General features: G+C 34.4%; 1 protein-coding gene across 1 annotated transcript in view; it reads right to left on the bottom strand.

Moving 5' to 3' along the window:
- Positions 1 to 5274: 5274 nt before the first annotated feature.
- DNAJB14 (DnaJ heat shock protein family (Hsp40) member B14) overlaps positions 5275 to 27497 on the bottom strand; it is a 48017-nt gene continuing 25794 nt past the window's right edge. Inside the window, exons 4-8 of the mRNA XM_025423357.3 lie at positions 18499 to 18684; positions 16592 to 16686; positions 15722 to 15831; positions 14702 to 14874; positions 5275 to 10218 (exon numbers count right to left, since the gene is read on the bottom strand). Coding sequence (XP_025279142.1) covers positions 10094 to 10218; positions 14702 to 14874; positions 15722 to 15831; positions 16592 to 16686; positions 18499 to 18684 — 689 coding nt within the window. The 3' untranslated portion in view covers positions 5275 to 10093. The remainder of the gene's footprint in view (positions 10219 to 14701; positions 14875 to 15721; positions 15832 to 16591; positions 16687 to 18498; positions 18685 to 27497) is intronic.

A 27497-nucleotide genomic window follows, 5' to 3' on the forward strand; every position in this document is an offset into this window, starting at 1 on the left:
GCTTCTGGGATGCTGCATTACTTATTTTCGGTCCTCACCCAGTCTAGTTTGCTTCCTGATTCTTTAGATGATGGCATTTAAAGCTTGTCTTTGGTTTCTGTATTTCTCTTTTCCCATTTTCCTGAGAATGAGTCCCAAGTCTACACCTTTCCTCAGAATTCTAGGTTCACATTTTCAGCTGCTTGTGGGTTGTTGGATATTTCTACATACATGTCTTTTAGTCAGCTCTGACTCAAAAGCTCCAAAAATTTCTCATTTAAGCTTTTTTTCCTAATGTGTATCTGTATTGTTTCCATGATTCTACTAGTCAGGTATCATGTTTGGGACTGCTAATCTTTTGTTCCTGATTTTTTCATCTATATTCTTTCAATTCTTCATTCAAACCCTTATTGTATTTAGCAAGATGATATTAATAGCCACTTAGTAATGGCCAGATAAGCCTTCCAAAACAATGCACATTACTGCTGTTCAAAAAATCTTTAGCGATGTATGTACCACTGCAGACTGATAAAGTTGACAGTCTTAGACTGACACAAGCATTCTATTTTACTTCTAAATACATTCTAATGTGAATCCTGTACTCCAGCCAAGTTGATTATTTCACCCTTCCATCACTGGTTATTCTTTCTCCACACTGGTTCTGGAGGGTCTTTTAAACTCAAATGTTTATTTCTCTTGTAGGGGAGGAAGAACATACTTCTACCCTCTTAGGTTTTTATGGCTGGGCCTAAGAATTAAACTGATACATTATCTGGTGAAAAACATACACATTTATTTAATATTCTTATGTGTATATGGCAGTCTTCAGAAGAAAGTAAGGTCCAAAGAAATCATTAGGTCCACAGGTTAAATACCTTTTTATGCAAAGAACAACAAATTGTGGAGATGTGACAAGAAAGGGGGCTTGGGTAAGGGACAGTAAATTGTGGGACAGTGACTCTGAAATATATGCGTGAAACCAATGGCAGATAAAAATTATTTAGTAGACTTGTTTGTACAGGTCCATTTTGGCATCAGTCTTGCCTTTGGTGGTAAGAATGTTCTCTTCCTGGTAAGAGGGCACCTTTCTCAGAGGAAATTTTAAGACCTGCTTTTTGGTAAAAGAGATCAAAGAATCCTTCCTGCATCTGTTTTCTTAGTGCCTTCAGTTCAAAATAATCAATATGCCTAAGTGGCATATTTTGGGGTGGCATGTTCTGCACCCCTTCACTTTCTACCTTAAATATGTATTTTTTGAGAGAAAGAACATACGCATGTGTGCACATGCACAGGGTTGAGGAGGGGCAGAAGGAGAGAGAGACAGAAATAGAGGGAGAGGGAGAAGCAGACCCCCACAGGGAGCCCTATGTGGGACTCAATCCCCCAACCCTGGGATCAGGCCCTGAGCTGAAGGCAGATGCTCAACCACTAATCCACCCAGGTGTCCCAGGAGACAGCATCTTAAGCAGGCTCCATGCCCAGGGCACACAGCCCGATGTAGGGGGTAAATCTCATGACCTTGAAATCATGACCTGGGAGCTGAAATCAAGAGTTGGTCATTTAACTGACTGAGCCACCCAGATAATGTAATATCTACATTAGATATTTATTTATTTATTATTAAAAATATTTTACTTATTTATTCATTAGACACACACACACACACACAGAGACAGGCAGAGGGAGAAGCAGGCTTCATGCAGGGAGCCTGATGGGGGACCTCCCCCGATCCCAAGTCTCCGGGATCACACCCCGGGCTGAAGTCAGCGCTAAACCGCAGAGCCACCCGAGCTGCCCAACCTTAGATATGTAAATCTTGTTTTCTGACAGTATCTTCTCACATATCACATTCTCTTGAATGCTACTATATGTTACCTAGAATAATTGATATTTGTGCATAATTTATGTGTCATAGTTTTGATTTGTTTTCCCAATGAAACCCTAACACCTAGAAGGCTGGGTCATGTTTTGGATTTTTTCCAGTTTCCTGCAATGACTAAATGTCTTGCATTCTGTAGGCACTCATTCAGCATCTGTGGAATAAAAGTGATTAAAAGAAACTGTTAATTCTGGCCCTGATGACAACTTCTTAGTTGCCCAAGTTTAGAGGCAAATAAAAACATGAACTCTAGCAAGTTCTTTTAATTTCCGGAAGTGCTATTTTTCACTTAACATCCATCCTAATGACTTTGATAAATGATAATTGACCTGGAAAATACTGATTTTTTTTCTTCTTGGGTGGCAAAAAAGGGAGAGCATAGCTTTCTAAACTCTCCAAATATCACTACATCCTCAAATTGAAAGAACTTAGATTTCTAATTTCCAAGTGTGGGGGTTTTTGAATTATGGATCTGTTTTGAATTTACTCACTGCTGCTGGTATAAGACTAGGGAAAATATTTACCAGCCTAAAGGATTATCAGCACTATGTACCAGTTCTCCAAGGGGGTATACCAGCTGATCCCTGAGGTTCAGGAAGAAATTAGTAGAAACTGTATACATACACACACAAAATTTTATCTTACTATTCAAATTTTCTAGTACACAGCATTCTAGAGAAATAGTATACCATAAATATAATACATTAAACAGTTAAATATGTACATGTTGTAAAAGTTCTAACTTTATTGGTTGCATCAAAAGCCTTTGTTTCTGCTTATTTTTAGCTTAAGTTTCTCTTAGCTTTTGTATATGCCTAGGACCTCTCAATTTTTATTTTTTATTTTTTTTTCTTTTTATTTATTTTTTTATAATAAATTTATTTTTTATTGGTGTTCAATTTGCCAACATACAGAATAACACCCAGTGCTCATCCCGTCAAGTGCCCCCCTCAGTGCCCGTCACCCATTCACCCCCACCCCCCACCCTCCTCCCCTTCCACCACCCCTAGTTCGTTTCCCAGAGTTAGGAGTTTTTGTGTTCTGTCTCCCTTTCTGATATTTCCCACACATTTCTTCTCCCTTTCCTTATATTCCCTTTCACTATTATTTATATTCCCCAAATGAATGAGAACATACAATGTCCTTCTCCGACTGACTTACTTCACTCAGCATCATACCCTCCAGTTCCATCCACGTTGAAGCAAATGGTGGGTATTTGTCGTTTCTAATGGCTGAGGAATATTACTCAGCCATTAGAAATTTTTTTTTTTAATTCTTCTTTCCTATAAAAAATTATCAGGATCTCTGGGTAGCTCAGTGGTTTAGCGTCTGCCTTCAGCCCAGGGTGTGATCCTGGAGTCCCAGGATCGAGTTCCGCATCAGGCTCCCTGCATGGAGCCTGCTTCTCCCTCTGCCTCTCTCTCGGGGTCTCTCATGAATAAATAAATAAAATATTTTAAAAATAAACAAACTCATGGGAAGGAGAGTCTTGCTGATTTTCCAACATACAAAAATGAAAATTTTATCACTTAGATTGGCCAAATTGGAAAATGTTTTGCTAATACTGATTCTGGCTATGATTTGGGATTTGGCCCATGGAGAATACAATTATAAAGTCATAGGCAATAACTTGCTCGTTTATACTATCACTTACTGTCCTCACACCCTGGATTCAGGCAGTCACCTGAGAAATCACTAATTCAAACGATCTCTGGCTTGCATACAATAAACAATCACAATCAATGGATCACTCACATGTCAACATCTTAAACTCCCCTACCTTCAGCCTGACAGAACTCCAACTCTGGATGAGTTTGATGAGTTGTATTCCACTGCTCATGCCTTGGCTGATGGGTTAGACTGGAGAAAATAAACAACTAAATAGATTGTAAATTCTGTCACCAATCTGGGACTCATAAAAACCCTTTTGCATTCATCAGCTGACTCAGTGAAAAAACAATTTCTTCAATTTGTCTTCTAAGCCTCTGTTTATTTTTCTTTTCCCCTCCCCGACTTTACCCTGCCAATGCATCATTGCATCAAGCCAATGAAAGGCATGACATCTTACTAACCAACACTACAAATCTACCTGCCTTTGCACCCATCCTCCATGCGTCCCTTTCTTAAAGAATGCTGGTGGTCGCTTAGCTAAAATAATTCTTCCAATGGATATAATATCCTCTTGGACATATCAGGCACTTACTGGTACTACTCTTACTGGTATTACTCTTTCACTTTCTACCTGCCCCTTTATAACAGAATGAAAAATAACAGAATAAAACAGATCTCTCATGCAATAAGATCTCATGTAATTAATAACTGAAAAAATAAAAGCCTTCTTTAGAAACCACATCCTCTTTCAGCTGACATCCTTCTCTATCTACTCTTTTTCACAGCCAGAATTTTGGGAAGTTTTTAATTGCTGCCTCTATTTATCCCAAATCCAATCAATCAAATAATTCTCTTGACTCTACCTCCTGAATCTCTCTCAAAATCATTCAGTTATCTGTATTTCTACTCTAGATCAAACCATGATCATCTGTCCTTTGCCAATAACTTCCTATCCTCCCTACATTCACTTTTACCCTCCAGTCTTCTCTGCACAACCCTAAAATGATACTTTAAAAACTCAAATCTCATATGTAACTCCATTCTTAAAAATATCAAAGGGTTTTCTATTGGCATAGGATAAATTCCAATCATCATCATCACTTATATGTGGTTTTATGGAACTTGGCTCCTATCTTATTTTAATTCTCTAACTTACCCTGTCTTTCCTATGCTATAATCATATGAGTTGGGACGCCTGGGTGGCTCAGTGGTTGAGCATCTGCCTTTGGCTCAGGGCGTGATCTGAGTCCTGGGATGGAGTCCCAGGCTTCCTATATGGATCCTGCTTCTTCCTCTGCCTGAGTCTCTACCTCTCCTTCTGTGTCTCTCATGAATAAAAAAATAAAATCTTAAAAAAAAATCATATGAGTTTGTTTCCGTGCAAGTTTGTTTTCACTTCTGTAAAGTTTCTATGGCTTTATCAACTTAGCACATTCTGCCTGAAATGTATCTCTAGTATTCACCTCACTCCTACTTATTTCATCTTTTGGGTTTCAGTTTAAGCTCCTTTTCTCAGAGAAACTTTCCCTGATCCTCCCAGAGTAGGTTAAGTCTTCCAGATATATGTTCTCATTGTACCTTGTAATTTTCCTTGTAGCATTCATCATAATTAGTTATTTATTTGACATTGATTTTCCTGGCTAGATGTAAACTCCATAAGGATTTCTGTCTTGTTCAGCGATTAATTAATTCCCAGCACTCAGCTCACTGCCTGGGATAAAGCAGGCATTCATACATTTGTTGAATGGTTTAGTGAGTGAAAGAAAGTGCATATTAAGAATATAAAAGATGATAAAAACACATCCTTTACAGTGAGAACAGACCTTCTTTTTATTCATATATTGAGATAAACTGCAGAGACTGAAAGACAAAAATTCATCACAAATCATTCAGCAGAACATTCATTAAAAATCAAATGCATTTTCTTTAACAGAGTTCTCACACAGAAAATTTTATTTTATAAGTCTGATATAACACTAAGTATTTTACAAATCAGACATTTTTAAACCTAATTGTATAATCTTGAATGCACTATAGACAAAGTAAGATCTCCTTTGCCAGTTTCACTTAACTGGTACAAGGCTTCCATTAAAATTTCATCACACCTTGAAAATTACCTGCAGCTTTTAAACAACACATGATTTAAACCTTAAATGGAAGAAAGTCTTATGTAGCCATCCAAAAAAATGAAAACAAAAATAGGTAAGAAGCATTTCTTAATATAAATAAGTTACAAAATATAATTTATGTGGAGTTTCTTTCTTCTCGTTGGTATAGTCAGCCAACTCAAAAACAATTCATTTTGAAATCGATGCTTAAAATACTCCAGTGTCACCGGAAAACCTCTATTATTTTAGTGGTACTCTTAAATGGCAAAGTAGAATGAGACTGGAATGTCCCGACTCCTGTGCCAAAGTGAAGGAGATTTGCTCAAAATCATGCTGGTTGTCATCGCTGAGCAGTTACCAGACAGCTCGGCAACCCAGTAATCCCAATTGTTAATAATAACTTACTAAACTAGACACTTCAAGAAACACTTCTTACCCCTACATATTTCCATTGCTAGGTACAGAAACATACAATTATATTTGAAATATGGGCCTTCTAATAGGAATCTCTGCTTTAAAATTTGAAAATGATCAATGGGAAGAATTCACACCAACAGAATTCTGTGGAATGATTTTCAAAGTTAGAAATGAGAATATCCACTGCTAATGGAAGCCCTGCTCTGTGCAAACATAGTGTGGTATATATTAAACAATCACACATTTGAGGTATTAGCTGGAAAAATATATATATATATGTATATATATATACACACCTATACATGGACACATCACAGAATATTCACAAGTCCATTGGCCCCAAAACCAGCAGATAATAAAATTAAATGAGAATGAATCAAGTACCAACAGGAAAAAGTTACACATAGGACACTTACAAAAAACATGGTTATAGAATCCTTAATATAAGGAGTATGTTTTGAATTAATGTTTTGAGGGAAAATGTTTCCATTTATATGAAAATCTATTTAATAGTAATGGAAACCAAAAAGGAAGCCTGAATTCTAGAACTGTGTTGCCTGTCAGATTATTAAAGGGACGTGCAAGAATTCTTTAAAGATTCTCATTCTACTCACTTTTTCTTTGTAATTACAAATTAGAATTTAAAAAGTTTTGTACGTTATTGTTACACTACTCTTTACTTTTTCATTGGTTTAGAGAATTTTATGGACTTCAGGCATAGTCCAACGGGCTAACAGGTACAGTTTTTTTAGCTATTTAGTAAAGATTAAAATTCAGATTTATTGTTCATTTTCAGAAGTTTTTCTGTTCAGACAAGAAAAGATTATGAATGCTCTTTTGGTCTGTTTCACTCAGGATGAAGACAGATGGTAATAGGGGTAGTATTAAACCTAAGCTTCATTTAGGGAAGCTAAATGAATACACAGATTCTCCTTTTGAACCATAGGGTCCTTTGACATAACACTTACTTAACTGGCAAGATGGCTCATTTGGTTCTCAGGTCAACATCAAAAAATATTTCACTGCCTTACCACAGGTAGAAGATTTTTTTTTAAGGAAATATATGGGAAAACATTATGAATAATATGTCACAGTTATTAAGTAACAGCTGCATTTAAAACTATTTATGGTCAAAAAGAAATTAAGAAGGTAACCATTTTTCTCACTATACACTATTTTACATACTAGTGGAACTGAAGAATTAAAAGGAAGACAACTTAGGTTTAAAAGTGCAATCACAGTAAAGGGCTGGGACTCCACATTTCTGTTCCTGTGAACACCTGAGCTGACACGAAAGCAGAGTGGTGTAATGCACTGGCATATATTTGCTTTAAGGATTTATTCTTCTCTACCAAATTTCTGTAAGTTATAAAGAAAAATGCAGTCATTTTGAAACAAATACTTATTTAAGCATTCAAATGCAATCTGTTCCTAAAATACATTGTTTTTATTTATTACATGGATTAAATTTGAATTTGCTCATTGAGAATGAAATTCTCAGATTGGATCAAAATAAATTCTCAACCTTATAAGCAACTAGCACCAGTCTACTTGGGAACTAAGGAATCAAAACAGGAGGAGAAAAGATACTATCTACTTTATCCCAAATCCTCACAAGGATAATGTTTATATGTATGTGTAAAAAGATAAAAATGTAAAGCATTAATAAATATAGTTGCTACCAAACTTCTAAAATACCAGTTAGAAAAGCTAGTAAAGCACTACTCAAAGATTGAGAGCTTTCAGGCAATGGTTAAAATGAACAGTACAAGTTATCAAATGAAATTGCAAAGCTTGTGTAGTAAAAATAAGATGGTAAAATGTTGAGATTTTTATCGTAAGAGTAGCAAACATGAAAATCTTACATCTCAAGATAGTTCATATCTTCTTACTTTGTAGAATTAACCCAAAATTCTAAGACACTTAGTTGGACCTTCTCACCAAAATATGGATGACATTAAGGACTTAATATTTCCTTGCATACTTTATATGTGGCTTAAATTATCAGGCACTCAATCAGTTATTTCACATAGTTGTTTGAAAATTTGATTTTATCAAACACATTTCCCCGTCATTTTATGAAATGTGATGAAATGCAGCAATGCAACTGAAATATAATACTGTCCAAAAGCCATATATGACTTCATAATATATAACTTCACTTAACTTGATAACTTCATCTATCCCTTTAAAGCCAAGATTAAGGGAAAAAGAATCACTCAAAAAGAGTTCGATTCACATTAGTGTCAATCACAATAGTGTAGATTTCTCATTAAAACTGGAAAAATGAATGGATTAAATTATTTCATTCAAATTTTTGTAATTTTTCTGATGTATATGAACTTTCAAAGTTAATTAGAATGTTATGACCTTATTTTTTAAAAATTGATTCTGCAGGCTCAAGAACAGATTTAATTTGTATTTTAAGCACTGCTATTTTTTTAATTTAAAAGTCGCATTTGTAAAATAAAACTGGTGAAGCTGTCCAGTTTTCCTAGGGCAGTAGGTTGTTTAGTTTAACTCATTAATTAATTCAGATATTTCTACTGATTCACCTGGAAAAGGGGATACAAGAGAACATTTTAAAAAGAATGGTCATTTTAGCAGTTTTATTCAACAGATGCTATAAAATCAACTACAGTCAGAAAACAACAACAAAAACCTTTAAACAGAAGAACAGAGCCACTCAAACTAGCATGCTCTCACACACAAAAAAAAACTACCAAAGATGCATTTGTGTCCCATTAACTGAGTATGAAGGAAAATCATTAAAATATTACAACTGTTAAACATAGAAGACTAGAAATCAAATTGTTTCGTACTGAATATACAGGCACCAAGAACTTCAATTTCCAGCTTACTTTTCTAATTTATATTATGTATTGAATTAGAGAGAGCTTATTCCTATAAGATTAATTGAATGACTCAATGGTGAATAGTTTGTAGCTCAGAATTTTATAAGGATGACTTGCTATAAAGTCACTATTCTACCTACCTGCTGCCGTATTTCTGCTCACTGTTGCATGTGGCCAAACAGATCATGCTCTGATCAAGTAGTGTGCTGTACTCCACTTATATATTTAAGAGTTGGCAATCAGGTTAAAAAGGCACAAAGCTTCATTTTAGTAGTATTTTTCTCTTATTACTCATTTGTAGAAGAACCCATTAACTTTGGATCCTGCTTAAATGATCACTAAGAAGAAACTAAAATTTCCATGGGGGCAAAACAGGTGGGTTCTTTTCTTCATGAATCATAGCAGCCTTCAAAGACAGACATATAAACATTTGGGAGCCTTTGAATTACTAGAATTAGAAATGACATAACTGCAGTTTACTGTTGAAGACCCTTTTTGTTTAATATTTATATAGCCATCTCATATTTTCTTTAAAATCTATCAGTATAGCATTTCTTTTCTATGCATGGCTTAGCAATTCATAAAACTAAATAGCAAACTGATATTCTACACCAGTTCATTTATCTCAATATATATTCTGGATTATAATGGCAATATTAAAAATATCAATTCCCTCTAAGCTGATAATGCTACAAGATTTACACAGTTAAAGAGCTTTTTTGTTTTTTCTTTTCTTTTTGAAAAAGTTTCGTTGCTTAAACTTCACAAACATTCAACATCTGACAAGAAAAATGTAATTTTGTCACAGAACACTTATTCTATCAGTTTAAACTAAAGTGTCTCATGGAGTTAAATGCTAAAAGAATTTAAATAAAAATCCAGTAACCCATATACAAAATGATCATTCCATAAATATTTACATGACCAAAGGAAACGTGGAGAATCACTAAAACTGGAAACTGCTACAGGTGTGATAATCCTTTCTCAAGACATTTTTAGTTAGGAATAATATACGCTTTTAAAATGAAAATAGTTGCCAGAAGCATAACTAAAATATTAATTTTAGTTTTCAGTTCCTTACTATTCAAAGGAGCCAGTAGGTCATAAACAGTCCAAGATTTCAGGGACCAACTATGCAGTTTAGTTTTTAACATACAATCTTTTTCTTTAGCTCTCAGGATGAAACGAAACTTACTTACAGAAAAAATAAAGAGAATGCTAAAAGTTATAAATACAATCCCAGTTCATCCTCCTTTATAAATACTGGTCAGCCGCTCCAATTCTTTACAGTTGTCCATGCTCAAGGCATCAGCCTTCCTTCGGAGCCGATCATCACGGTATACTTTGGCTGCATACTGCATATCTGTTTCTGTTAACAAACCAAAATATTCTGCTTAGTAGATAATAATTTAGGTCACCTTGTTACTTAAGCTGAAATGATGTTTAAAGAAGCCCTTCAATATATTTCTAATAATTGACCTTTTTTTAAAAAGAAAGAAATCCAAGTATTACTCCTAAAAGCCTTTGGAAGCCTAGTATCTAAAACAAACACAGAGCTACTCTGTGAAAGAAATGAAAATAAAATCCTATCCACTCTTTCCCTCACTCCTGTCCTCAAAAGTTTAAAAACTGCTGCTCTAAAGCACCATTTCGACCTTGCATACTAAAGATATATCATATGCTATTCAATCCTGCTGGTGGTTGTTTTGCTGTGACCTCTTGTTAAGGTTTCATGTTAATTAATTATGCCACGACTTGAGTAGAAAAGTTTGAAATCTTGCCCTGAGTTTGCTTGAATTAAAAAAAATAAAAAAATAAAAAAATAAAGAAAAGAAAATCTTACTGAAGGAACACAAAAGGGGAAAAAAGTTTGCTATAGAATCACTGTAGTGTTATTTAGCAAATAAATACTTCTGAGACTTCTTTCAGTATGTGGATAGCATTACTAAGGAAAAAGAAACGGACTATAAATCTCTAGAGAACTATTCCTTGCTATCTTTCTGTTCCTCTCAGTCATTTCACTGTTCAGTAACTCTTCCAAAGGGTGGGGGCACTTAGAAAATATGTAACCAGACACAGAAAAAAGTCAGTTACTTTCTGGAAAACAATGGCCAGAGTAAAGGACATCAGTCAGCACCACATTCAAAATATACTCACATTAAGAGTATATTCTATTTGTAAAGATCTTCATAAATGACCTTGTATTCAGTCAATCCAGCTAGGATTTAACAATCAAAATCACTCCATCCCCTTTATTTACAAGTGAGGCAATTGTAAAATCCTTTTGCAGATGCATCTTCCCAGATGAGGTAGATAAACCGAAGTTCACAGAGCTAGTCAATGGCGGTCTAGATTCCAAGCCAAACTTCCAATTCCTAGCTTAACATTCTTTCAACTTCAAATTACTGCTTGTATCTTATAAAATGCCTACTGTATCAATATAGACATTAGAGAGTGTTAGAAATGACTGCAAAACAGAAAAACCCTGGTTAAAAAAAACCAATTGGCCAACAACCTTTTTGATGACATTAATTTATAAAACAAGGTGAGTTCATCCTGATTAATTAGTAAAACATTCAATCAGTGGATTAATTAACATTACACTGAGCTCCTTCCACTTTCATCTTCATTTAAAACCCCTAACCTCTAGATGTGCTGAATTTGTTAAGTTTTATTTTGATAATTTCAAGGAGTACCTGGGTGGCTCAGTCTGTTACGCATTGGACTTAAGCTCAGGTCCTGACCTCAAGGGTCCTGGGATGCAGCCCTGCATGAGCTGTGCTCAGCAGGGAGTCTGCTAGTCTCTCTGCCCCTCCCCCCACCATATGCTTCCCTTCTCCCCTTCTGTCAAATAAATAAATCTTAAAATTTCAAACCTTCACAAAAGAGTACTACAATGAACACTCTAAAACCCTTTACATCTTGATTGATCAAATCTTTCACATTTTGTCAAATTTGCTTCAGCTCTCTCTTGTAATAAAGGCTGTTGTGGTGGTGCTAGTGGTAATTATTTTGTAAAACCTTTTGAGACTTTTCATTCCTAATTACTCCAGCATGTTTCTCCTAAGAACAAGGGCATTGTCTTACCTAACCCCAATTTTCAAATTCAGAAATCTAACTATAATTCTATCATCTATTATATAGTTCATATTCACATTTCACCAGCAGCCCCAATGATGTCCTTTATAGCTATTTCCTCCACTCCCCATCTGGGATCCAACTCAGGATCACACATTGTACCTAACTGTCATTTCTTTTTAGTCTTTAAGAGTTTTGTCTTGTTCCATTGATATTCTTGAACATAAGCAAGTTTTTTTTAAATCTTTTTTTTTAATTTTTTTATTTATGATAGTCACACACACACACACACACAGAGAGAGAGAGAGAGAGAGAGAGAGAGAGAGAGAGAGAGGCAGAGACATAGGCAGAGGGAGAAGCAGGCTCCATGCACCGGGAGCCCGATGTGGGATTCGATCCCGGGTCTCCAGGATCACGCCCTGGGCCAAAGGCAGGCGCTAAACCACTGCGACACCCAGGGATCCCAGCAAGTTGTTTTTTAATAATGACTTATTAAAATCAGATTCACTTAAAACTTATGATAGTAACTTTAAAAGACACACATATAACTGTATACAATACAGCTGTAGACAACTTTGTATGGTAAACAGAACACAGACTGAAAGTCTGTGAAACTTTAATATCAATCTTGCCAGATGATTTAAAGATTAAGTATGCCAAGCAAAAACACTTGGCTTATGGTATGGATAGGAAAAAAAATAATTACATTATAGTAAGTAAAAATATTGAACACTTACTGATGCAAGATATTATGCTAAGTGTTAACATGTATTATCTGTTATGGTCCACATTTTAATGATGACATAAATGAGATTTAGAAAGGTTAACTAACTTGGCCTAGGCAACATGTTGGTGGAACCAGGATCTTGTCTTGCAAGGCAGTCCCAGAGCCTGCACTTTAGCTGTAACATTACACTATCTTCCGTAAATATGAATATATTTTCCTTCCTTCTTTCTATTTGTATAGTCGATTTCCCAATTATTTAAGGTAATAGAATTTAAGTATACATAATCCAAAAATTGCCCATATTTGGCTGAAGATTAGAATTTGTATTTGAAGGTGATGTATTTAGTGTGTTAGTCATTCTTTTAACACAAAACAAGCAAGTCTTTCCAATCATTTTTATGAATTCGGTAATCCTTCAACCAATTATTCCTATATCCATTGAAAGTTTACCATATGCCTATGATATGCCAAGGACTGTGTAAGGCACTAGACATCAAAAAGTGAAATGAAATAAGTAAAATTTGGTATCCACTGCCCTTAAGACCTTCTGCTAACGCAATTTCTCAGCCTTAGAAATGTTGGCATTTTGGGCCAGGTAAATCTTTGTTGTGGGGCTGTCCTGTGCATTGCAGGATGTTAAGCAGCACCCCAGCCTCAATCCTTTATACGCAGGCAGCAATCTCTTCCATCCCCAACTGGTGGTGACACACAAAAAGTTTCCAGACATTACCAGATGTGATGTGAAGCAGAGCAAATCTTTCCCGGTTGACAACTAGTCTAATGCAACCTTCTCCACACTGATTTCACTGACTCAGAGACTGAGACACCAAGGAGGCTGCATCTCTTTTAACTACCACTATATAGAATATAGATGAGGAAACCAAGGTCAGAGATATGAACTTTCTTGGAAGTATACAAAAGTTATATTTTATCAAATTTTCCCTAGTAGATTAGATGATGATAACCACTACCATTTTCTGGGCCTTTTACTACATGTAAAACACTTTATTGTCTGATTTAATTTTCACAACAAACTGGCAAAGCTGGGTATTATTGAGAAAATTGTGGCACACAGTGCCTGGATTCTGGAGACAGATGGACTGCTTGAATCATGGACTACCTCTATGGCCCTGGGTAAGTTACTAAACTCTCTTTACCTCAGTTTCCATATATATATATATATATAAAGGGTATAACTCTACAGTATTGTTGTGGAGATTAAATGAGTAAAGTGCTTGGGACAGTGACTTAAATAATAGGTATTATATATGTGACAGTTATTTCCTCCTACCACTCATCATCATCATCCATTTTACACCTGAGGGAGTAAACTCATACATGTTAGAATATTTGGCCCTAATCACTCAGCTAAAGATCCCAGAGTGAGGTTTCAGCTTTAGTCTGTTTAATTCCAAAGTCTACACTGTATTGTCTACATTATTATTTGTAACAGTCAGAAAAACAATAACCATAACAACACTTGCTTCACATGCATCTCTGTAGATTCTTATGGTCAAACTTTTTATAGGTGGAACTGCTTCTTAAGTTAAAGAAGTTGAAGACGGAAAATGCCAAACAAATTGATTAAGTGTTCCCTAAGATTTTTTGTACAGAATAAACAAAGGAAAATGGAATGTCAACAGAACTCATTATACACTAAGTGTTAAATGTTGAAGATAAATTAATGAAGAGTTTCAAACTTCACTTTGAAACAGGATGCATATTAAAACTGATGATATAGCTAATGTGCCAGAATTTTTTTCTTTCTTAGTGCTACAATAATAATGCATGTTACAATTGAAAACATCTTAAATACAATGAAATTTAGTATTATTCACTTATTCAACCAAATATTTATTGATAACATCACAAGTGCTTGCTACGTGCCAAACACTGTTATAAGGCCACATAAAACATTTTAAGTTTTGAGCTCCAATTATGTGCCAGGCAATTCTAGAACCTTTCTTGAATAGGGAAACCTACAATAATCAATCAATTCCAAAGACTCTGAATAGATTTTTATATGTTAAACATTTAAATAACTTACTTTGTTGTCTTTCTTTCCAGCAATTATTTCGAATATTAGTCACATAATCTTCTTCCACACTCTTTTCCACTTTTTGTAATAACATTCCTTTATATTCATTTTTAAAGTCCTTGTTGACATAATAAACAACACCCAAGTTTTCTGTTTGCATTTTAATAGTTTGCCCTGATCCACTGTAAAAGAAATGCTTGATCATTATTTTTAATGAAAATTGTACATTCTGATCCTGCTACTACAAACCAAGCTAACAAAAACAATTACAAAAAATTAAAAAGTTAATATTGGTAATCATTTATTTACATTATTTCAAACTGCCTAAAACCACCATTCATGTCATTAAAAAGTAATTTCGTTAATACAATATGTTCTTATAAGTTCTTTCAAGTTTTAGTTAATAAAAATCTTATTTAGGAAAAATAAAAAGTTATTTCTTATTTTTAGATCAATTTGTTTTTAATACTGTAAAATCACTGCCAATATGATTGTACTAAGTTTCCCTTATGTTCACTGTATTACACTAAAGTTGTCTAGAATGGATGCTGTGTTAAATTTCCTTTTTGTCCTGATCTCTTACATATAAAGTACATTGTAGAAAAACATTTTATATAAGAGAAAAGTAATATTCGCTTTTAGTTAACCGATATCTACAAACAAAAGAATGTAGTCATTTACCCCTCAATGATATAAGTCTATGTAACAACAATTACAATTCTACTTTTGTCTTTCAAATATTTTTGTCTTTTAAACTATATTTTGCCTGTGAATTCAACACATTACCTATCATATTAAATTGCTATCAAGTTCAAATATAGTACTTCTGTCTTTACCCACAATGGAACAGAAATGTAACTAACAAGACAATACAAATTTATTACTTGAGTAACTATTTTTTAAATTAGATATTTTAAAATCTGATATAGTAATAGAAGATTACTTAAAAGTTGAAGAGAGCACAAAGCCCTTTAAAAGAAGCTAGATAAGAAACAATAATTTTTTTTTAAACTTCACTTAGCTACTTACGATCTGGGATATAAGGAATAAGGAGGATTAGAGACCATCAATTGGCTTAATAATGACACGAGGATCAATACAATAATGGGCATCAGCTGGATAAACACAGAAAAACCTCCCTACAAAAAATCATCAAAAAATAATAAATTGTAATATAATTGTAGTTGTTAATAATCCAACAGTTGTCATATATTTTTAGAGGCAGAAAGGGCATTTGAGATCATCTGATTCAGTGCTTTCAAATCTCCCTGATCATACCAGCTTTCTAGAGTGATTCTTAAAAATATCACTTTCCAGGTGCTTTATGTAGAGATCTTGATTTGGAAAACACTGATGTAAACTGATCTCATGTTACAGATGAGGAAGTTCTCTATTTATCTTGCAAATCTAGCATTCCCTTGAATTTGAGGGTGGTATGTGGAAGCAGATGAGTGGGGGCCCAGGCTTTTCAATTTTTAGTCTAGTGTTCTTTCCATTTACCTTTCTACTCCATGTAATTTAAGGGCTACATGCAATTAGGTATAACTGCATTAGAACAAGCAAAGTAACTATCAATTTAAGTTCTTTAGTACTAATTCTAAATGTTTTAGGACCAACATGAGAACTTGTCTTCAAAGCGTGTATACCACAGGGATATTCTTCATCAGAATCACAGAACACCAACTTAAGGTGTCATTTTACCCACCACCCTCCAGCTTGACTTCTACCCTTGTTCCCTTAATATCCCTAAGGGACTGTCCAGTCTATTGAATACCTCTGGTAATAGAAAACTCATTACTTCCTTTTAAAATAACTTCCCCTATTTTCAGATAATTCTAATTGCTTTTTCTGAGCTGAAATTTTGCCATTTTGAGATTTCTAATCATATCATAAACATACATCTCCTCTTTCTTCTTCTCTCTCATGTCCACTATGTCGATGCTGATGTTGATGGCTATAACCAGCTCGTCCATTTGAAAATGAATGTACACTACCTAAAAAATTAAAAGCAAGACTAAATTAAGGAGAGCAACTGTGATCAGAAAAATCATATTTTTTTACATTCTTGTTTAATTTTTAAAAATTACTATAATAATGCATGTTTGAGTAGTGAATGCTTATTGCTCTGTGAGTAAAAAGTAGATGGAAACAGAAATGATTCTCCCCAGACTTTCCTTTCTTTAAAGTAGAAGTTCTCATATGTGGAATTTAAGAAACAAAACAGAGGAACATATGGGAAGGGGAGAAAAAAGAAAGAGGGAAACAAGCCACAAGACCCTCTTAATGACAGAGAACAGAGGGTTGATGCAGGGAGGAAGATGGGGGATGGGCTAAATAAATGGGTGATGGGGATTAAGGAGGGCACTTGTGATGAGCTGGATGTTGTATGTAAGTGATGAATCACTGAATTCTACTCCTAAAACCAATGCTGCCCTGTATGTTACCGAACTGGAATTTAAAAGTAGAAGTTCTTTCTTTATGAAACCATGAGTAAGAGTTCCTGCCTAATATTGCATCCATAGAGGACTTTTGTTGCAGTTGATTGTTTTTACAAATCTTGGGTCATCACTCTGAAATTCTTGCCTTCCTCATTTATCAACAAATCACAAATACCTTTGGAAATCAAAATAGTGCTTTCACTCATTTAAAAAAAAAACAAGTATAATATACTCTGTAATCTACTATGGCAGGGGTAGACCACAATTTATTCAAACATTCAGTTTCTGAAGGACTTTCAGGTTGTTTTCAAATAAGATGAGCAATCAGAAATAGCTAACATGTCAAAGTAACTTATGTTAAAACAAGAACTGTAATTCAACTACCTGAAAATTCACTACTACTTGAAAGATTTGTTCTTAGCATATTCTCCATCAAAATTACTAGTCTGAATAATTTTTTGTGAGAGATAATTATATACCCTAATATGTCAAAATACATGCTGTATTTTCAGTCATTAATTTATACTTATACGTTCTCCTTCCATGAAGGATGCTTTACAAAATGCCCTATCAATGACCACAATCTTGCTCAATAATATTCAGACAGGATCATCAGACCAAAGTATATTAGTACATTCATAAAGATTCTCCTAATTTTGAATTGAATGTTTAACTTAGCACTTAAATGTTGTAAATATGACTAGAGCTATAATTTTAACTACCTTATAGGAGCTATTCTTAAAGAAAATTAATTTTCATATAACCCATAGTAAATATAAGTAGAGTTCAATACAACTTACGCTGGTACTATAAAATCTATTTAGTAGTAACTCTACCATATTTACTTTGATGGCCTAGTTCAACTAATTATTTCTATTTTAATTTTAAAACCCCACTACTTTATATATAACCTATGAATCAGACATTTTAATATTTCAATGGAAAATACTACCTCCATATACATTCACATTAGCAATTTATAATGAATGAAATGCCTACAATGATCTTCAGAGAACCAATGTCAAATTGTCATCTAGGGTACAGGATACCTCCTGTAATTGTAATAGCACCTAACTAAGATATTGTCACTGGATTTCCTACTTATACATCCTTTCTTTAGCTTTATATAAAATAGAGAATATCTGTACTCATTTCTTCTTTTAAAAAATTAAAACATGTTATATAGAAAAAAGGCAAACCTACAGTCAAAGTAGTAAGGCTAACATTTTTTCACCTTCATGAAAAATCATCAATCATAATACTACAAGAAATGTAGGGGAGAAGGTTGACAAATCTCTAAATAGCCTAACTGGAGGTGTAAATCTCTAGCTTCATAAAATAGAATATTTATAACTAACATTAAAATACCTGAAGGAAATCCACCACCAAAGAATATATTAAATAAGTCTTCTGGAGTTATATCAGCTTCACAACCTCTATGGAAATTAAATCTACCATTGTTTTGGTGATTACATGCTTGTTCTTCATTGCCTGTGAGGTCATACTGTTTTCTTTTTTCTGGATTGCTTAAAACAGCATAAGCATTTCCAATCTCTGAAAAGGTAATGAGTAAAAGTTGGTAAGCAAAGTTTTTACATTATAAAAAGACTTCCCCATATAAAAGCTACTGTCATATTCACACACACAAAAAAAAACAAAAAACAAAAAACAAAAAAAACAAATCCTACTTGAGACAAAAAAAAAAAAGGTAAAATATTAACAATTTCTTATAAAGGCTTATACATTAGCTGTGCCTGGGTGGCTCATTGAGTTAAGCTTCAGACTCTTGATTTTGGCTCAGAACATGATCTCAAAGTCATGAGATTGAGCCTGGAGGCAGGTTCCATGCTGGGCTTGGAGCCTCCTTAAGATTCTCTCTATCCCTCTTCCTCTGCCCCTCCCCCCCTTAAAAAAAGGTGGGTTTTTTTTGTTTTGTTTTTTTTAAGATTTTATTTATTCATTAGAGACACTGAGAGACAGGCAGAGCCCTAGGGAGAGGGAGAAGCAGGCTCCCTGCAGAGAGCTGGATGCAGGACTCATTCCAGGACCCCAGGATTACTACAGGAGTCCAAGGCAGAGCCTCAACCACTGAGCCCCACCCAGGAGCCCCAAACAAAGGTTTCTACATTAAACTTATACACTACTTGCAATTATACATATTATTACCTCCCAATACAAATTTTTATATGAGACTGGTAAGTCTTCCTACAATCTTTAACATAAAAGAATGTTCATCTTGCTTTCTTACTATTGTGCTCCATCCTCTAATATCCTACTTCTTCTTTTGAATATCCTAATCTAGTCATTCATTAGTGCTACTCAAACCAATAATAATAGCAGTAGCTACTAACTACCATACTCTGAACCCAATATATTTTTACATTATTCATTATTTTCCTTACTATATGGATGAGCCTCCTGAGGCTCAAACAGGTTAGGATACTTGTTCAAGGTCAAAAATTTTTTTCAATAGTAGGTATATTCTATGCAACCTTTACTGTAAACCCGTTTTTATATACTCTAGCCCAGAGTGAACTATCTTTCATTTTATTCATTAATAATTTGTTTCTCTTGAAACTGTCAACTCCATGAGGATAGGGAAGGTATCTATGTTTTCACTGCAATATCCATCCCCATGGTCCAGGATAAAGTCTGAATTTGCTTTTGAATGGATCCAGATAGTCTCTAGTATTCCTATCTCACTTTGCTAGTTTTATGATATTTACTTATAAAGAATTTGATTTCCCATCTCATATTCCTACTCCAAAAGAGGCAATGGTTACCAAATGTCTTCTTGAGGTAATTTACAAAAGCTGTAATGCTTTGATCTAAAAGTGGGAATTACCTTATTCTCATTCTGATACTTCTAAATACAGCTTACTTCTTTTTTTTTTTTTTTTTTTTTTTATGATAGGCACACAGTGAGAGAGAGAGAGGCAGAGACACAGGCAGAGGGAGAAACAGGCTCCATGCACCGGGAGCCCAACGTGGGATTCGATCCCGGGTCTCCAGGATCGCGCCCTGGGCCAAAGGCAGGCGTCAAACCGCTGCGCCACCCAGGGATCCCCCAGCTTACTTCTTAAAGTAGATTGTAAACCTTTTGCAATATGGGATAGTTTAAAAAAATACTTTTCAGATCCCATGCGGTAGCTGCCACAGGTAATGACAAGCAAATAGATGCTCATTAGGTAGTTGTCTTTGGATGATTACATAGCACACTGCAATGAATTATATCCATGTACTCTGCAACTTTTCTTCTGATGGAGATTCTAAAACCTGGGATTCAGAAATAGCTTTCAGGGGTTCTGTGAATCCCAGTATATGAAAAATTAGTTGGATGGTCCACTTATCTGAGGAGATAGTCCAAAACTTTCTTTAGATTCTCAGATAGATTCATGAATCAGAAATACAGCCATCATTTATAATATTGGGGAAAGCATGATCAGAAATCTAAACAACATACCTAGCAAACAACAGCAAGGTATTAACCAATACCCAAAAAGGAAGCATATCTATCAAAATCTGCCAGAGTTGTACTTCCAATAATATCAGTATTAGGATTTATCTCTATATACTAAATAGACTATTCCAGGTAATTTCACAATGCTATTATTTTTTAAACTACTGATATATGGTTTTAAGGTTTTAAGGCTTTCCTTTTTAAAAAAATAAATTCCAAACATTAAGATATTTTAGAAGATCTCTGTGAAATATTGTTATAATCCATAACTGTATATGCAAGACAATTTATCTACTATGACTAGAGTAATTTTCGATTTATTTACATTGTGCTATACCCATTATCAAATTTTTCAGTTTCTCATTTCCTAAAAAACTAAATCTCAAATTTATTTCGGTATTCAAAAGCTTTACAAAACACATCTACCTCAGTCTCATTTATTTCACCAAAATTAACTTCCACCATATTCTTTTTTCTTTAAACTTTATTTTTAGATAATTTTAAATTTATATGAAGTTGTAAGAAATAATACAGAGAAATCCTTTAAACCTGTTACCTAATTTCTCCAATGGCAGCATCTTGTAAAATTAAAGTACTATCACAAATAGGATATGGACATTGGTATAATCAGGACACAGAACATTTCCATCACCATCCTCCTGTCGCTCTCATATAATCATATCCACTTCCTTCCCCTTCATCCCCTTTTTAACCCCTGACAACCACTAATCTAGTCTCTATTTCTATATTTTTATGATTTCAAGAATATTATATAAATAACATAATATAGTATACAAATGGAATGAAACCATTTGGGATTAAGCTTTTTTCAGTCAGCATAGTTCTTTGGCAATCAATCCAGGTTGGTATGTAAGCCAAAACAGTAGTGCCCACCTTCACCCTCAAGCTATGGTTTCAGTTACCCTCAATCAACCATGATCTCGAAGCAGATGATCCTCCTTCTGACCTATCATCTGAAGGTCAATAGCAGCCTAATGCTGCATCAGAGTGACTAAATCATTCACCTCACTCCATCTCATCATGTTAGCATTTTATCATTCCATATCATCATAACAAGCGTGAATGAAGTACAATACCGTATCTTGAGAGACAGACTTTTTATGTAAATTTTATTATAGTATATTGTTAAAATTGTTGTTTTTTTGTTAATTATTGTTAATATCTTAGTGATATTATTGTTATTGTTAATTTTATTGTTTTATTTTATTTTTAATTTTTTAAATTGTTTTATTATTGTTTTTTATTTTTGTTATTTTATTGTTTTTTATTGTTAATTATTGTTAATATCTTAGTGAGCCTAATTTAAAAATCACCCTTTATCATAGGTATTTACGTATAAGAAAAAAAAAAACAGTATATATAGGGTTCAGTACTATCTGTTGTTTCAGGAAGCCACTGTGGGTCTTGGAACATTTTCCCTGAAAATAAGGTGTGTGTGTGTGTTGGGGGGGGGGGCCTACTGTAGTCCATTCCTTTTTATTTATTTATTTTTAAATATTTTATTTATTTATTCACGATAGAGAGAGAGAGAGAGGCAGACACACAGGCAGAGGGAGAAGCAGGCTCCATGCCAGGAGTCCCACGATCCTGGAACTCCAGGATCGTGCCCTGGGCCAAAAGCAGGCATTAAAACCTGGGCCACCCTTTTTATTGCTGAGTAATATTCCTTTTTATTGCTGAGTAGTATTCCATGGTATGGATGTACCACTGTTTCTTTCACCGTCCTTTTTATTGCTGAGTAGTATTCCATGGTATGGATGCACCACTGTTTCTTTCACTGTCCACCCAATGAACAACATCTGGGTTGTTTCTAGTTTTTGGTATTATGAATAAAACTGCTATTTACATCCATGTACAAGTTTATACATAAACATCAATTTTTACCTCTAGGATAAATACCCAGGAATACAATTGCTAAGTTGTATGGTAATTGAATAGTTTTGAGAAATTGCCAAACTGTTTTACAGAGTGACTGTGTCATTTCACATCCCATCAACAATGTATGAGTGATCCAGTTTCTCTACATCCATGCCGGTTACTTGGTGTTGTTGCTATTTTTTTATTTAAGCCATTTTGAAAGGTGCATAGTGGTATCTCATGGGTTTTACTTTATCTCTAATGGCTATGAATGATGTTAAAAATCTTTCAATTGCTTATTTCCCATCTGTATGTCATCTTACGTGGTATGGTTTTTTTTCTCATTTTCTAACTGAATTGTCTGTTTTTAAAATTTTCAGTTTGGGGAGTTCCCTTTGTATTCTAAATACTAGTCCTTTTCAGATATGTTTGGTGAATATTCTCTCCCACCTTGTTACTTGTCTTTTCAACCTCTTCATAAGGTCTCTGCAGAGCAAACATTAAAAAAATTTTTGATGACCCATATATTATTTAGAAATGTGCTATCCAGTTTCCAAGTGATTAGACATATTTCAATTATCTTTCTGTCATTAATTTTTACTTTGATTTCATCGTGGTCAGAGAACCAACTCTGTATGACTTCAGACTTTTAGTTTGGTAGAGGTTTATTATTTTTTGACCCAGGATATGCTCTATCTGGGTCTATGTTTTGTGAGCACTTGAAAAGAATTTATAATCTGCTGTTGTTCTATAAATATTGATTAGAGCTTGTTCGGTAATGATGATGTTTCATTCTTCCATATTCTTCCTGATTTTCTGTCAAGCTGTTCTATCAATTATTGACAGAGAGGTGCTTAGGTTTCCAACTATAATTATGAATTTGTCTATCTCTCCTTCAGTTCTATCAGTTTTTGATTTACATATTTTGCATCTGTTTTTTAATGCAAACACATGTATATTGTTATGTTACCTTGAAGGATTGATCCTCTTATAATTCCTTCTTTGGTGACTTTTTTAGTCTAAATTTACTTTATCTAATATTAATATAGCCACTCTTGCTTTCTTTTATTTTTTTTATTTTTATTTTTTAAAAAAATTTATTTATTTATTCATGAGAGACACAGAGAGAGAGAGAGAGAGAGAGAGAGAGAGGCAGAGACACAGGCAGAGGAAGAAGCAGGCCCTATGCAGGGAGCCCGATGTGGGACTCCAGGATCAGGCCCTGGGCTGACAGATGCGCTAAACTGCTGAGCCACCCGGGCTGCCCCTTGCTTTCTTTTAATTAAAGTTTTATGATATATCTTTTTCCATTTCTTTACCTTCAGCCTGTCTGTATTGTTATTAAAGAGGTGTGTTTCTTATATATAACATGTTTTTAATTCTTATAGTCATGTTTTTTTTTAATTCATTCTGTCAATCTTTTAATTGGCATATTTAGATCACATACATTTAATGTAGTTATTGGTAAGTTAGGGTTTATGTCTATTTTATTTTTTGCTTATTGTTCTTTATCCTGACTTCCTGTGAGTGAAACATTTTTTTTAGAATTTCATTTTGATTTATTTAGTGTTTTCTGAGTGTATCTGTTTATACAACTTTTTAGTAGTTGCTCAAGGTGTTATATTACACATACGCAACTTATCACAGCCTACTGCTGTTATCATTTTACTAGTTCAAGTATACCATGAAACCCTTACTTTTTTAACTTTCTTTTCTCCGTCCCCATTTATAACACAATTGTCCTATATATTTTCTTGGCATACATTTAGAACCATACAGACAATGCTAAAAGTTTTCTTCAGATGTCAAACAATTTAGAAATTCAAGAGGAGAAACAAAATATATTGCATTTACCCATTTTTTTGCTTACCATATTCTTCCTTTTTCATATTTCAAGATTTCTTCTTTTATTGTTTTATTTTGGTTAGAGAACTTCCTTTAGCTATTCTTTTAGGGTATGTGTGCCAATGACAAATTCTCTTTTTACTTTCATCTGAAAATGTCTGGATTTCTCCTTCATTCCTGAAGGATGTTTTTACTGGGTATACAATTCTAGGCGAAAGTTCTTTTCTTTAAAATGGGTCATTGCCTCCCAGCCTGCATGGTCTCTGATGTGAAATTCACTGTCATTTGAATTGCTTTTCCCCAGTAGGTAAGGTGTCATTTCTCTTTTGATTCTTTCAAAATTTTCTTCATCTTTAGTTTTCAAAAGTTTGACTATGATGTGTCTTTGTGTGAATTTTGGGAGGTTTATCTGTTTGGGGTTCATTCAACTTCTTGAATTATGTAAGTTTATATCTTTTGACAAGTATGGGAAGTATTCAATCATTATTTATTTATTTTTGAGTACCTTTTCAGCCAAGTTCTCTTCTTCCTTTCCTTTTAAGACCTCAACGATATAAATGTTAAATCTTGGTTATAGGTCCCACTTGTCCCTGGAGCTTTTCAGATTAGATACTATTTTTCTATTTTCCAATTCACTGATTCTTTCCTGTCACTTTGCTGTTTATTCCATTTATTGCTTGATTTTATTTTGGTTTTTGTATTTTTAAGTTGTAAAATTTCCATTTGATTCTTTATACCTTTTATTTGCTCAGATTTCCTATTTCTTTGCTGAAACTCTTCTTTTACAAAATGTATTTAAAGTATATTTGTAATTGCTCATTGAAGCATTTTTATGATGGATGCTTTAAAATCTTTGTTAATCATTTCTAACTTCTCTGTCATCTCCACGTGGATATCTATGACTTCCTAAATTTAATTTGAGATTTTCCTTGTTCTTAGTAATGATGATTTTCTACTGAAATGCGGTCATTTGAGATATTATCTTATGAAACTCTGAACCTATCTAAAACTTCTGTCCTCCTCTGACATTATTCTGGTACAGGAAGAGGAAATACCACCTTTTTACTTCCAGATGGGAATAAAAGTTCAGGTTTCCCCCTTGGCCTCTGATAACATCTGAAAAGAGGAGCTCATTACTGCTGAGCGGGGATAAGATTCCTAGTCTCCCATCAAGTGTCCAGTCATATCTCTGTGGCTAGAAACAGTAGGTATGGGTGCCTCATTACTCCCCCCACCCCTGGTAGGTTCACTAACACAAGGATATGGCTTTGTTTGCCTCTAAATGGTGCTTAAAGTCCTCAGTCTCCACTAGGTCACTTATGACACTACCCCAATGAGGAGGGAAAGGGGCACCTTGTTACTGCCAAGCAGAAGTACCAGCTCCCTGCTTGATCATCTCTCTTAACACCCCAGTAAAAGGGGTAGGCATCTTATTACAGCCCAGAGAAGGTAACAGGCTGGGTTTTTACTCAGCCTTTGCTGATGTGGGTGCAGTAGGACCACAGTTTTTTCTTGGATTTGGCTGTATTGCATGGTTATTGCTTAAAATTCTTCTGTCTTACCAGGTTGCCCCCTTCCTGGTTGTTTAGCTAGAGAAAGCAGGCTTTTCTTGGGGATTGTTTATCTGTGCTTATTGGTATTTCTGGGTTGTCTGCTTTTCCAGTACCTAGTCTAAGATATAAAAGGCAAATGAAAACCAAAGCAACTTACTGCCATGTAGTTCTTTGGGTCCCAAGGTCCCTAGCTCATCTACCTTCTTCTTTCCACCTTTCAAAGGTTTTTTTTTTTTCATGTTTAAGATTTTATTTATTTATTCATGAGAGAGAGAGAGAGGCAGAGACACAGGCAGAGACAGAAGCAGGCTCCCCACAAGAAGGCAATGTAAGACTTGATCCCGAATCCTGGGATCACGCCCTGAGCCGAAGGCAGATAATCAACCGCTGAACCACCCAGGTGTCCCATCATGTTTGTTTTATATGCAATATTCAGTTTTATACATTGTGCAAGGAATAGGGAAAAGTACATCTATTCCATCTTCCTGAAAGTGGAACTCCTCATTGATTTTTAAATCACTTCCCTCCTTCTCATACCCAAATTTCTGCCATTTTCTCTCTTCTCTAGTCATGGAAATCATACTCATGTCCAGAAAACTCTTAATTCTCACCTATTACATAAAGCCTTCTCTGATTACTCTGATTATAATCTACCTTATCTTTCTGACTTTTCTTCAAACATCTGTATTCAATGTTTTGGTATTTAATTATATTCAGTCTTCTGGGAGATCCTTAAATCAGCTAATCTCTCTGAGTCTTAATTTTCTTACTGGGGAATGGAAGGATGACACTAGTCCCCTGACTACTTCAAAAGATTTTTAATAAGCATTAAATGAAAAAATAGGAATGAATAGCTATAAAATGCTTGTCAAATGTTATGTATACTACTATTCCAAATATTCTGTGTGACACTCCTCAAATTCTTTGAGGAAGAGGATATCTCATATTCTCCTTTTGTATTTCTCTACAAAAACTAGCCCAGATGTTAGGAATATTTAATTACCAGACCTAACATAGGTAAAACTATCTGACCCATTATTATTTATCAAGTAAACATATAAGCAACTAATCCACACCCCTTGTTATTACTCTCATGTTGATGTGAATAGGCACAGGTACCATTCAAAAGGTCTCTGAAATACTTTGAATTATTTGCCTTTGAAGATAAAGTAGACCAAGTATATTTTGAAGACGTCCATGTCAGCTAGAAGGAAAGGGATCCATTTCATTCAAATATTTTTTAAAAGTATGTTCATATATATTGTACAAGTCACTCTCTAGAGGTAAATAAAATATTCCCTGCTTCAAGACACTTGAGTTACAATCTTAACTGTAAAGGACAAATAGCTATATGAACTTAAGAGTTTATTTAGTCTATCCTCCTTGATAGCAACCTTTTATTTTTAAATCTTTACAAAACGCACAAATGAAAGAGCACCTGGCTAGCTCAGCATTTTTTTTTTCATGTGACTCTTGATTGTGAGTTCAAGCTCCACATTGGGCATTGAGCTTATTTAAAAATCAAAACAAAACAAAAACACAAGTGAAAATATCTTTCCTATCTAATTTAATTCCCTAAACCAATTACTTCCTCTTTTTCTATTCTTGGAGGAAATAAAAAGCAAATGGTT

Source organism: Canis lupus, chromosome 32, assembly GCF_003254725.2.
Source record: "Canis lupus dingo isolate Sandy chromosome 32, ASM325472v2, whole genome shotgun sequence".
NCBI classification, from domain to species: domain Eukaryota; kingdom Metazoa; phylum Chordata; class Mammalia; order Carnivora; family Canidae; genus Canis; species Canis lupus.